The sequence below is a fragment of the Pangasianodon hypophthalmus genome, chromosome 7 (assembly GCF_027358585.1).
Source record: "Pangasianodon hypophthalmus isolate fPanHyp1 chromosome 7, fPanHyp1.pri, whole genome shotgun sequence".
Classification (NCBI taxonomy): Eukaryota; Metazoa; Chordata; class Actinopteri; order Siluriformes; family Pangasiidae; genus Pangasianodon; species Pangasianodon hypophthalmus.
The window spans coordinates 17,376,757-17,390,474 of NC_069716.1; the positions used below are offsets into that span (position 1 = coordinate 17,376,757).

At 40.3% G+C, this 13,718-nt stretch overlaps 2 protein-coding genes across 3 annotated transcripts in view; one reads left to right on the plus strand and one right to left on the minus strand.

Moving 5' to 3' along the window:
* Positions 1–13,718, minus strand: part of mrpl11 (mitochondrial ribosomal protein L11) — a 43,164-nt gene that overhangs the window by 15,760 nt on the left and 13,686 nt on the right. For both annotated transcript variants that reach the window (XM_026917414.3, XM_026917415.3), the window contains exon 2: positions 10,483–10,636. In XM_026917414.3, the coding sequence (XP_026773215.1) occupies positions 10,483–10,605 (123 nt within the window). In that variant the 5' untranslated portion in view covers positions 10,606–10,636. The remainder of the gene's footprint in view (positions 1–10,482; positions 10,637–13,718) is intronic.
* Positions 1,019–7,297, plus strand: tmem265 (transmembrane protein 265). The gene is made up of 2 exons (XM_026917413.3): positions 1,019–2,796; positions 5,417–7,297. The coding sequence occupies exon 2, from the start codon at positions 5,419–5,421 to the stop codon at positions 6,433–6,435; it is 1,017 nt and encodes a 338-aa protein (XP_026773214.1). The 5' UTR covers positions 1,019–2,796; positions 5,417–5,418; the 3' UTR covers positions 6,436–7,297.

Here is a 13,718-nt window from a genome sequence, read left to right on the forward strand (position 1 = left end):
GAGAGAGATGGTGTCCTCATGATACGTCACTTTTAAAGAGCTTTTTAAAAGAACTCTTGCTGAAGAGCAATGTAAATACTTCCAGGTAACACTGATTTTGTAATTACGTCCCTGAATGAGTGAACGAGAGGGCTCAATTAACACTTGAAATTGTCAGAAGCACAGAGCAGTGTTTAGAGGCTAAACATTAACAGAGGAAAGGATGGGATTTATGGTACAGTGACCAAATATAGCAGTTGAGTAATGTGTGAAACTGCAAGAGTGAAGCAGAGAAATGGCAAATTTTTAAGGCACAGGAAGATTTATTATAGGCAACATTTAAAATGAGTGAGGAACCATGTGTGGAACAGGACATGTACATGAGCATGATGGAGGACTTGTGGCAGGAAAGAGGATTAATTGCGCTATGTATGTGAATATGGGTAATTCATCGCCCTGGCAGAAGGTGGCAGGGTAAAATCAGGAACAGGGTTAATTAAACTGAGCAGTGTGAGGCACTTTCATTAATTACCCTGATTCCTATTTTCCTAATTTCATTTGCTGCAGTATCCCTTGTCTTATCACATTCCTTCCTTCCAGGGTGGCATGCAGTTGATTAACTTCAGACTATTAAATTTCCTGACTCCAACACAACACGTCAACCAGCAAATAAGGTTCATGCAATAAAAATCAAAGGTACAGTACATGAGGAAGGGCCAACTCTCTGACCAACACTTGGCTGACTTACTGCTAAAACAAAACCTTCTGGATTGACTGCTGAAATTAACTATTTGGACAAGGCATAGGCTTCAACTTCTGGATCATCACATCAAAGCTGCAGTCTTATTGGGCTTCCTTTATTTTCATAGGTAGACCATCTGTGTGTAAATGAGGTGTGTGTGGTGACAGCTCACTGCTCCTGTGTGTGACAAATGGCCATGGGGTATGCGAGTACGCTGTTGGATTGAGACTTGTTTGCGCTGGAGGACATTTGGGCAGCAATCAGGTCCTCAGCACTCCAGAGTTATCCTTCACGTCCTTCTAAACTTCACTGCTCCTGTCAGAGGGGGGGAAAGTGATGACTGTGCAATGCTGGACATTTGCAACTCCCTCCTTCCCACTTCTCAATGCCCTCGTTTTCTCTTTTCTCTTTCTTTCTCCTCTTATGCTGAGAGAGAGAGAGAGAGAGAGAGAAAGAAAGACAGAGCTCACTGACCTTCAAAGACACCCATTGGGACTAAAGACAGAAAGCTTGAGAGTGCAAGGGGGACGGATGGGTGGGGGGGCAGGCCAAAAAAATTGAAGTTGGGTAATAGAAAATCTCTCCGTGAAAATCAGTGAAGCACACAGATGATTGTGACAAGAAAGATGACTTGGCCTCCCCTTTTTCTCTCCATGGGTCTGATTAAACCACACACTCAAATGACCCCAGCAACCACAAGAAGATGAGGTGGAAGGTTGTAAAGAAAATGGCGCAGACACAGAGAAAGAGAGAGCGAGAGCAAGACGAGTTTGTGCCAAAGGATCCTTTTGAATTTATATGTTAAGAAGACGAAAAAGGCATGCCAGAGCACTTAAAGAGGGCAATGAATGGATAACAAGATCATGCTCAATTTCTTTCTATGATGCTGTGCAAACTACATCGGAAAATAAATCACCTTCTCTCATAAATTCAACACTAAATCCAAGACTGTGAAAAGGCAATAAGGTTGAGCATCAGTTCATTTCCTAGCTGGTGCAAAATATTAAAATAACAAAAGGTCACCATCAAATATGCCTATGAAGAAAGAAATTAGGACCTACAATTGCTAGGAGCCTGAAGAGTAAAAGATTAAAGATTAAGCTATGGTAGTGAAAAAAAAAAAAGCCAGTCTAGCAACATCTTGGGGACTAAAATAATTAGGATATGCAAGAATTTATGACTGAGGACAGAGTAATCTTGGATGTCTTCTCTCTTATGCAATTGCAGTTACAGTGGCTAGGACTGGATAAACACCAGTGTAATTATACAGACGAAGACAGCTGACTCCTGACTGCCCTCCTCTAATACACACACAATTCAAACATGCCCGCCTGCTAGTTCGAGTGGCTTGGCCAGAAGTGAAAGGGAGAGACGGAACTAAATGGGGGAATGGGTGAGGAGGGGAGGAGGAGAGGAGAGCAGAGGAGAAGAGAGGAGAGGAGAGCCAGTGCACGGAGGCTGCCTACAAATCACACGCCGCAATCATAAACTCGAGCCATGCGCTCGCTTCATTATATTATTTTCCACACGCTAGTAAGCATATCTCATCGGCTTATCGTGGGAATTAAACTTTTAACATCGGAGCCGGTGCAGATGTCGATTCCTAGAGCACTCCTCGTCGACTTTTTGCTCCAGCTCGAGCCGGGCACAGAGCAGCGGAAGAGCGCGTGAGGCTGGGAGCGAGACCGCGCGCGACGTCCTTCCCCCGAATCGGCAGGCGCTCGCGCGAGGTTTGGGCAAAACGGTTTGATGGAGAAGGAGCACGGACTGTGAGGTGTGAGGAGGAGAAGGAGGGAGAGGGAGAGGAGGAGGAGGAGGAGGAGAGGAGGGGGAGAGAGGCAAAGATAGTAAAAGAGGAAAATCCTCAGAATTTCCACAAACCTGACCGGAACAGCAGGCGACTCGAGGTTTGACAATGTAGCTATTGAGCTCTTTCGCATAGCCTAAATGGCTTCTTTGGATTTACCGGTATGTGGTGAGATTCAGGCGCAGCGACCGCGACATTTCAGCCAAACATCTGAACTATTCTGGACGAATTCGACTGCAAACACGACCTCTGATTACATCAATTTAAGGTAAATACAAATCTACTGATATACAGACACTGAGACTGCTTAGCTAGACTGCTTAAATAGTCTGCCTCCTCCCAATAATGCAACAAACTTCAGCTCATGTGACTGAACCACTGCTTCATTATCCATGCAAACTTTACAATTAAAGTTTACACTGAAATGTCTGATTACAGACAGTCAAGTACACAGCAGAGAAGACCTATTTTAATTTGACCTGAAAAACAAAACAAAACATTTGTCCCTCCAAAGCATCATTGATCACTGTGGTGGACCTTCATCCTGACTATGACATTGATATTATATAAACAGTAAGCCAAGTCTGATTATATTTGTAATGCTCAAGAGATCAAGGTTATTAAGCTAGTACATAACTAGAGAATATGACTAGATTCAGTGGGTCTGGCAAACCTACACTTGACAAATGGATTCCTAGCTTTGTCCAACAACTGTGGAAGCAGCTCAGATTCTCAATATTAAGCAGTCCATCTAAGATTAATCTTTTGTATTGAAGGGAAGGCCAACAGGGAATCTGGGCTTGAATAACGCATACAAGCTCACACATGCGGACCCACTTTCACCTGCATACTTTCCAAGCCACTACTCAAACTAACAGGACACATTGTCTACTGGATACTAGAAGCATAGTCACTATTGATGTGCCTGGAGGATTTTCAACGAAACGTCTATATCGATATCTATATCAAAGTGAATTACAGGTTGAAAGTTTTGTCTGAAAAAGAGCTCTATCCTAACAAACAGACATGCAAGGCTTGGATTTGATAACACAGCGATTATCAGACATACTATTTTCAACTCTAAATCTTCGAGACAGACATTTTGAAACCCCATTACATTTCAGGGCTGGAAGTCTCTAGTTCTAATCAGATATCAGCAATGCAGACTCCCTTTTCATTACACAGAGGACCAAGAGGACTAATAATACTAGATCATTTACTAAACATATTTTAAATCATCTCCATACTATGTATTAATGCATTTAATTTCTACAGTTCCCCAAGATTGAATAAATTTGTCTGTTCTTGTGCATTGATATTCCATGGTTTTACCCTCAGCAGTCTCCTGTGCCTTTTGTCTCTCATTCCTTACCATGTCACTAACCTCCTCACTCATTTCCCCAGACTTATTTATGAACTATCACCATCATGCACTAACATTTTATTAGGTCTGTAAAAAGCCAAGGGAATGAATCATTGTCTCTCTCTCCTTCCCTCCCCAATAGGACTCTCACTGCTTAGTTCTCGTTCAGAAAACGCACATATTTGTGTAAATCTTTGTGCATACACAATCTTTCCCCCAGCCCGAATATTCTAAAATAAAATATGTAGTTGCATGTAATATTGTAATCCAGTGCAAGTCTCCTCATTAGGACAGATTTAATTAATCTCCGCTATGGGTAATGTATTCACAACGAAGCCATTACCACATTTCTTAAATGCTAATGATTTTCATATTAGGATGCCATTGATCATGGCAGCTCCTAACACCCAAAGCTGCCTGGTGGACTTCTCAAAGTCAACTGGCTATAGAACGCAATTGGCTGAGGATGCACACATTCGATTTGACCGTAAAGATTGCAATCATTTCTCCACACGAGTCAATAAGAAGAGTAAAATTGTCCTTGGCAGAAATATTGCTTTAAAGAAGAATGTATACTATATACAAGCTTGTAATAACACCTTGTGTTATAGTTTGGTAGAGCTATGGACCGTATGTATAAGCGACACAGTACAAATGCTATTGTTTCAAAAAATGATCCTGCAAATAAAAGCCATTTTATTAGTGCTATCCTTCATAACATACTGGCAGTCCAGCCACAGAGAAGACAAGCTTTATCAGCATGCCTGACCTCAATTTTAATGCAATTAATTAATGATAAATAAGGCAGTAACACAGTGATTAGTGGAAGCCCTGTACAGAAATTTTGAGAATTTGCAAAGACAGAAAGGAAAAAACAGTAAAAATTTTCGTGACTTGAGAAAAAGACAAATTTGTATAAGGGTGACCTTACGGAAAATGCACAAATGTGCTGGGATGGAGAAGGTTATACTCATGTACTGACAAATTTTAAGCAAGGTGAAACAAAGTAAGTATCCAGTGTTCCATCTCAGCACTGAGGGCATAGCTTGCAATCTGTGTGTACTAACATTATGCAAAGCTCAAAAAAAAAAAAAAAAAAAAAAAAAAGAGCACATGTATATCCAGTTTGTTCCTTCATTCTGCACGTCAACAGACAAAACTACTGCGCTCCTGTTCAGCTGAAATGATAAACATAGCTACAGGGAGAATGAGTCTACTGCTTATTACAAAAAAATAATTACTGAAATTAATACTGAAGCATTCACTATGCCCAGATATTGGATACATACTTGTTATAGCTTATCTGATCTATCTTACAACCAGGATGTAAGTGAATCATTTTATAGCAGAAGCATGGCAAGTTCAACATGTAAATATTCTCCTTCCTCAGCATATTCTAATTTTATGCTTATTAGTATGCCAAGCCATACTGAAAAGTATAAACCCTATAACCTCTAAGAGTATCCCTTGATATTTGATGCAACATTGCATTCTAACAGTGTCCTTGTTTCTCCTTCTGCTCCAGGCATGTTACCTTCACCCCAGGTGTGTTTGTCCACCCTGGTGACGGTGAGCACGATGGCTGTGCTTGACCTCTATCTCCTGGAACAGAGCATGCTGGGGCGTGGGAGTAGGGCTTGGCCGGCTGCATGGGCATGCACAGCTGTGGCGCTTGGTGACCTGGGCTTCCTGCTGGCACTTCGCTTTGTGTCGGCTGGAGTGGCGTCAGAGGCACGCTCGCCACGGCGTGCCTTTGCCAGCGCTCTCTGGTTCCTGTTCCTATCCTTGCTGGAGCTCAAGCTTTTCTTTGTGTGCCAGAACTACAGACATGAACGGCGGCCAGCCGACCCATTGGCGCGCAAGACCCTCACTCTCCTGCTCTCTGTGGGGCTGCCCTCACTCTTTCTAGTACTGACGGGAGCTGAGCATGTAACGCCGGCACACAGGAAGCAGGAAGTTCGTGCCAGGCTCCTTTGGGTGGCCCTAGACCTGTTAGATGTCCTGGACTTGCAGGCCGGCCTGTGGGAGGAGGCTCAGAGTGGTGCAGTGGTCCCATTATGGGTTGATGGTGTTGTCTTCTTCTACTGCTATGTGCTACTGCTTCTCTTGCCCTGTGTCTCACTCACCGAGCTAGCACTTCCAGGCCTGAGGCGAGCACGAAGGGAAGCTGTGTACCCGTGGCTCAGTCTGTTTGCCATCAATGTGATGACACTGGGGCTCAGAGCTGTGGGTGTACTCTGGTACAGGGACCCAAGGATATCCACAGTGTTCGTGGGGAAGAATGTGCTGGCATTGGTTGTCAAGCTTAGATCAGCTTGGGATGTGCACAGGAACGGGAGCGGTGGGGGACAGGGAGAAAGGGGCGAGGGTGGAGGGAGAAACCAGAGCTTGGGGATGGATGCAGAGCAAGTGGAGCAAGGGCAGGGTGGCACAACTCCATCCACTCAGGACCACACACTCTTGCGCACTCATGGCCAAAGCCATATAAGGCTGGATCGTACTGAGAGCTCCCTGGGATCTGCCTTTATTTCAGAGGAGCTCTAGATGGACAGATCAGCCACTGTGGATAAGCAACAATGACTGACTTACTTTTTTGGTCACCAGTCAACCCTTCAGTCTGGGTTTTGGCCAAAAACAAGTAATAACTCATCTTGTGAGCACACGTTCTACAATTGAGGATTGCATTCTGATCCTGTTTAATTCACCATTGTATAAAGAGTCATCTCTGCTATCCAGTGCCTTTTTTATCCCTGAAAAAATATTACATTTAACTGCAAAGAATCATTTAGACTGCTTTCCATGTTTATACACAAAAGAAGAAAACAGTATTATTAATACAAAATTATATTTTGTGTGTGTGTGTGTGTTTTTTTTTTTTTTTTTTTTTTTTTGTAATGTAGTATGTAGTGTTTTTGGTTAAAAAAAAAAAAAGAAAATTAACCCAGCGCTCTCTTTGGTGGGTGTTTAAATTTTCTGTGCTGGTTAAGTGCTAACACCCCTCTTCATTTTTAATATTGCAATGCTTTATCACGACAGTCTGCAAGTTCCCGTCATACATGTTCTACCCTGTTAGGCCAAATTACACAGAACCAATTATATTTTATCGTTTTTTTTTTTTAACTATGCGAGATATAACTATTTATAATATGTTCAAGGTGAACCATTTGCTACCACAGTGACTAATCTTACATATACCATAGCCAATCTTGTCTTCTTGTATTTCCACTCTGTTAGATCTTTGCTTCCTAACAGCGAGGAATATACACATAAGATGTAACAATTAATTTAAATTACATTAAATGTTTTTAAAATGTTTATTACTATAAATATTATGCATTTTCATACCTTTTTAATTAAATAAAGGTTAAATAAACACAAGTTTATGTGTTGAGCTAATATATGTTGAGCTTATAAACATTGATTAAAAAAACTGTTTTTAAGTCTGTTATTAGGTTGTCATTTTTAAAAAAAAAGTTATTAATATTATTATTATTAGTAGTAGTAGTAGTAGTATTGTTATTGATTAATAGATGAAAATGCATAAAAATGAAATATTCACTTCTTAATAATTGCTGTTAAACCCATAAAACAAACATGACCGTGAAAGACCAATGGACACTAGATACTTTGTAAAATGTTTTGATTTTTTACATTTACAGAAGTTTATTCACATGTCACCAGCAGGATGGAATTCAATGAATAGAAAACAGTTCTGTTATGAATTAAACCTTCAAGGCTGTGCACATAGTAGTGTACACTGAGTGTGCGTAGTAAAGATTTAAAAGAGAAATTGCACAAATTTGTCTTCAGACATCACTTATAATTATGAATCTATTCATTGTAAATACACTGAAAAAAAAAACTATAGAATTTGAGACCAATACTAAGTACATAAATATTGGACTATTTTTTAATTAATAGGATTGTAAGTTTAAAGTCAATAAAAAGTTTTTTCCTCCACGGAAGAGAGAGCATCTTAAATCAGAGACATTGCTTATCTGGACTGATTTTTTAATTGATAAAGTTAGTAATTAAATTAAAGTGTGCTGTAAGTGTAAATGCTTCAAACCATGGGCATGTTGTCTTTACAGAAAAGCATATAAAATTAACAAAACAACTCCAAATAGCAAATTTAAAATGTAATGAAATAGCCTAAATCCTGCACACACATTACAATTTCATGGTTTAAGTAAGGTGCAAGGGTAACTTTCTGGGCATGATATAAAAAATAAAAATGCGAAATAATAATAGGATGTGTTGGATCAAGTGCTATTTTATAAGCTGCCAAAGGAAGCCATATTGCCATATTGTTAAATTAAACCAAATTTGCAGTGATTAATGTGATAATTACAATTAGGACTATTCATGCAGCAATATACTGGCAATATACTAGACACCTGTTAGATGTTTATTTCAGTTATTGCCATCTTTTTATTCATATATCATATACAACTTTTTTATTTTTAATGCATTATATTTGACAACAAAGAAAAAAAGTTGCCAACTCTGAATACAGCCCTCAGACATTACTGTGTTTCTTTACAATGGACATACATGTTTTCAGACACAATTTAAAAAAGATGATCAGGACATTTTTTTTTTAAAAAAACATGTCTTGAGGTTCAAAATGCACCACACACAACAAATGACCCAAGAGAGAAATAGGATACAGATGAGAGATGCAGCAAATTACCCAAGTGCCTTCTTATGAGCAACAATTAAACCTAACGCTATTGATTCTTTTCACCATAGATTTTTTTTTTACTCTACGCTGTGTAGTGTGAAGCATGGCTCTGAAGCATTAGTACTCCACTGTAATAAATGTTTGTTAGACACCAACCAATTTCCAATTAGTCTGGATATAGACTGATGAGACAGCTCTGAGAAATTTGATCAACTCTCTGATCGCATATTTTATAAGAACTACAGCGACTCCCAGGATGCTGTCTGAGGGATTTGCACTGACATTTCTGTTCATTTTTAAAGGCAGATGTGTCTGTTTGGGTAAATCAAGTTTCTCTGTTGTGAAAACACTGTCAGCGTATGCCCATCATCATCATCATCATCATCATCATCAGCATCCATAATAGATATATGTAAAATGGCATGAAACAAATAGATGGGGAGAAAATTACAGCAAAAGCTGATTCACTTCAGATCCCCTATTTATCACAGCTATTATCATAATTATGTTCAGTACAAAGAGCGGAGTGATTGCTCGTGTAATTATGGCACGAGTCTCATGCATGTCTGACTGAAATGCCAACAAGCCTTAGGAGGTGGTGACGCAGTATGGCATGGACTGGAGGACGGACAGAGGTTTCATTCAAGCTCCATCAGTCGTCACTAATGCACTCTGCACTTTCCTGCCTCCCCACTATGACCCTTATTAACCTAATTAATTAAAATGGGACTTGTCGTCAGTGGGCTAAGCGCTCACATGCAAGTTCACACGTGAGCTCAGGTGATTTATGGCTAATATTTGCAGGATGGATTAAAATAACAGAACAGGCTGACAAAATTCAGGGAGTGGGTTATTCATTACGACATTATGAACAGCATTGCTTTAAGCGCACGTCTGCACTGGAGACAGATTTCAGATAGATGAACAGTGGGGGATTAACAGAACCTGGAGTCTATCACTCAGGTGTCCATCTTTGCCTTATTCTCCATGGCAAATATTTTCATTGTAGTGCATTACCCCGGTGGGTCACATTTAAGATTACGACCCAAAAAAAAAAAATCCAGCATTTCTTCCATTTAACTATGTACAGCATTGCACATTTTTGCTGACATTCTCTGAACTGCTGCCAAGCTAGGTCACAGTTTGTGAACCACCAGTAGTGGCCATTTACCCCTCCTTTTCTTCTACCTTTTGTTTCCATCCTTCATCTGGTTGTAGCAATTTTACTCTGAATCATAATTCATTCACTTCAGCTGAATTTGTCAGTTCTTTCTTCCCTGCTTTTCCTCCTTCTTTTATTTCTCTCATTTGTTTAAGTTTGCTCCCCAGCCAACATGCAGCCTACCGCTATATGTTTACTCTGTCAAGGTTGGTTAGACAGAAAAGAGGAAAACCGAAAAAGTGAGAGGGGGAGATTAAAGGGCCAGTGCCTAAAGCTAAAAGGATGCTGTGCACAATTTATTTACAGTTTACCACACACACACACACACACACACACACACACACACACACAGTGTCACAGGATCAAAGAACGGGCTCAAGCAAAGCTGTTGACCATGTTTTGACACACACAGTTAAAACACATGGCATTGCCTTGCTTGACTGCTACTCATTTCATCTCATTTCCAAGGCTGAACAGATTCCTGTATGCTGGAAAGCACTCTCTGGAGGCCAGACAAAAGTGCCTTTATAGAGAGGAACGCAGGCCTCAGTTGTTGTCATTAAGACAGACAGAAGCTTAATGGCATCATTAGAGTTTCAATTACACTCTTATTTAACTAGCTGCTTTATGTGTAAACAGCCATACTGCTACTGCTATAGTCAGTATACTGCTGTATGAAACATCAGTCTCTTTGATAGACAGCAGAGAAGAAACATTAAAGGAAAATGGACAAAATTCTACCTACCTGTCCCAGGATGGGGCCCAGTGGAGGTCCTGGAGCTGCCTGTCCTGATCGAACAATAGCTCTGATCACACCACCTGCTTCCACCTTCTTCACTGCTTTTGCTGCCTTGGATATTTTGGACATCTTCTGTGTATTTGCCTGGACCTTGGCCTCCCTGTTCACAAAGGTAATTGCTGAGTTCTAATTTAAGGCATTAAAAATTCAGTGCTCTACAATCAATACATGACCAGAGGCAAAACAATGTGTTGCACACCATCTCTCAGGCATGCTTGCTTTGAAGTCTAAGACTACGTTCACACAGCTGGCAAAAGTGGCCCAAATCTGATCTTTTTCATCAAATGTGACAGATTTTTTACTTGCATGGGTGTGTGAACAGCAAAAAATACACTGAATCTGACATTTTCAATTCTGATTTGGGCCACTTTCATATGTGGTACTAAAATCCGATACATATCCGATATGCGGAAACGTGACCTATCTGAACGGGCAGATCGGAATTCATACATCCTTTAAGTCAATCCAACTCGACATTCATCATATTTTCATGCTCCTGGGAAGGAAAGATGCAGGATAACAGTGAAGGAAGATTTCACCGGATTGGTGGGATAGTGAGCAACCACTCCGCGTTTGAAGAGGTGTCAAAAGAAATGTCCAAACACGGCCATGTGAGAACTTGGCTGCAGTGCCAACGGAAAGTTTAAAGTTTAAAAGCGAAATTTAAAGAAACAAAAGATGCGAACCAAAGACAAGGCTGTGGCTGAGTGACGTGCCCTTTTTACAGCGAGTTTGAACGCATCACGTGACGCATTGTTCCTTTGCGCATGCGGGTCAGTTTAGGAGCGTGATCTGTCCAGACTGATGTCAGATACAGGCCACATTGTAAAACATAGTATGAACAGCCTTATAAAAAAAAAAAATTTGAATTTGGTTGGTGAATTGGATTTGGGCCACTCTTGCCTGCTGTGTGAATGTAGCCTAAGTCACATCTGGAGCCAGAGTGGGTGAATATGTCTGCCAAGTAAAGAGCTGTGAAAACTCAGGGATGGAAAGACAACAGAAAAACACAGATGTGTGGGGGCTCTTCTATGGCGCATGCACACACACGCACATGCACGCACACGCACACACTCTTGCTCGCACTCTCTCTTTCTCTCTGATCCATTATAAGCACAGCTCAGGCCCTATAAGGCACAGTACTAACTACAGCAAGGCTCATACTGCGCTCTACACAAGGGTGCTAGAGCGTGGCTGGAGTAATGCCTGAGGGTTCATTCAAGACTGAATTCAATTGACAGATTCGATCAATTACTTGAGTGATGCAATGGCCTCAACTTTTGTTTGTGCAGAGGTTATTTTTAAACACACACCCCCACACCCTCTTTAAGCTCCTTACACACAGATTAATGGGCTACACATTTGTGAAATCAGTATGGAAGAATGGCTTTGCAAATAGGCTAACGGGATACAAAGCCCACAGAGTGTCTTAAGTGCTGTTTAATCAGTCACGGTATAGTCACCTTAATGCAATGCAAAGCGGTTATTAAAATCCATGAGACACTACACCCAGTAAGAGGAAAATACACTTTGTAGAAACAGGCACAAGCGACCTGCTTTAAAGCTTTATCGCCACAGATCACAGATCCACGCACACAAAGGGACAAAAGCAAGGAAACCCTTTGAAGAGCACTGAGGCAGCACAAGTGTGATCAGAACCTGCACTTTTAATGTGTGTACTGTGTAGCATAGAAAAGTGTTCAGTGAAAACACCCATGCTTGATTTGCTTTAAAATGCCAGGCACGTCAAGCACTTTATTTCCATCCCTCTTTACACTGCTGCTCTAACACATTTACACTCTTAAGAAGCGTGTTACAGTTTCGATCAATTTATTAGTCAGTCAGAGAGTGAACGCCTGGCAACCTTCCTCTCATGTGCAATCTCTATGTTGTAGTCACAATCTGAAGAGTCCGACAGCATGCCTAGAACCTTAGCAAAGCAATTTACTGAAAAAGTGATATTTGATCTGATTCAGGGTTTAGCTTAACAGGACCAATGCATGCCTTGGTTTTTGTTTTGTTTGAAATGGGGCAGTTTCCATGCTTGCCTGTTGCTTCACAACACTTCTCTTGTCTTAGAATAATTTCTGACAGAACAATAAATAATAAAATGATTGTTTTTTTCACCTCAACAGCACACGCAGTGGAGTGATACCATGTTTAAATGTCACCCCAGCAATTTCAGGATGTTAGTGTTTTATAAAAGCTTATACTCTGTATAAACCAAACAAAGGTTGTTAAAAGACACTTTGAATGCAAAGTTCCTATGAAATGGCCTCTTAGCTGTTACTTGATTCCATATGTTGATGTATTTCCTTCTGAAAAAGGAAGTCAGAGTGAACTGCTTTGACTTAACTGAACAACAACTGCCGTATCTAAACGAATCTGACAGTAGCTAACTAGGTACGGAGAACAGCAAAGAGATTAATGAGAGCCTTTCACTTACTGTTTCTGATGGAGAAGCCCTGACAGTGTCTAAAGATGGAACTGTATTCTTGTTGATGATCACACAGTTGCACCTAGATATGATAGTCAAAAATATTTTTGACTGCTTTCCCAGAAGTGATAATTTATAAAATTAAAACAAGAATATATGTTTTCATACTGGTATCATATTAGTATCCTTAACAGTAAAAGGCAGGTACAAAAAGCTCTGAAACACCCTGTTGATTTCAGGGGCATTTACACGTAATCAAACTGTGAATGTATCATTTTTTTTAATGTTAAGAAAACTTTAAATTACTTTAAGATGTATTTTTACTTTACTGATGTACACATGTTCATTACTAAACAGATTATTTCAGATGTATATTAGACATGCCAGTATTTCCCATACATAGGTGATATTTTGGCATTGTGCACAGGTATATTCACAACAAACCCAGTACATTTTATCCCATCAAAAATGCATTTAATTTATTAATAAATTCTGAGAAATCACTGCGTCTTGTTTCTAATTTGGCTGTGGCAGGAATGCAGGGAGAGACAGAGCAAAGAAGGGGAGGAGCAGAGTGGCAGTAACAAACTAATGAGAGTAAATAGCAGATGGAGCTGATAAAATATTCTCCTTTCCTGTTAATGCTCAGACATTAATTATCCTGTGTGTTTTATTGCTAACTAATAACCTGTAATTGTAAAGAACCCAAAAAACTAGGGGTGTGAACATACACACCGGTCACGAT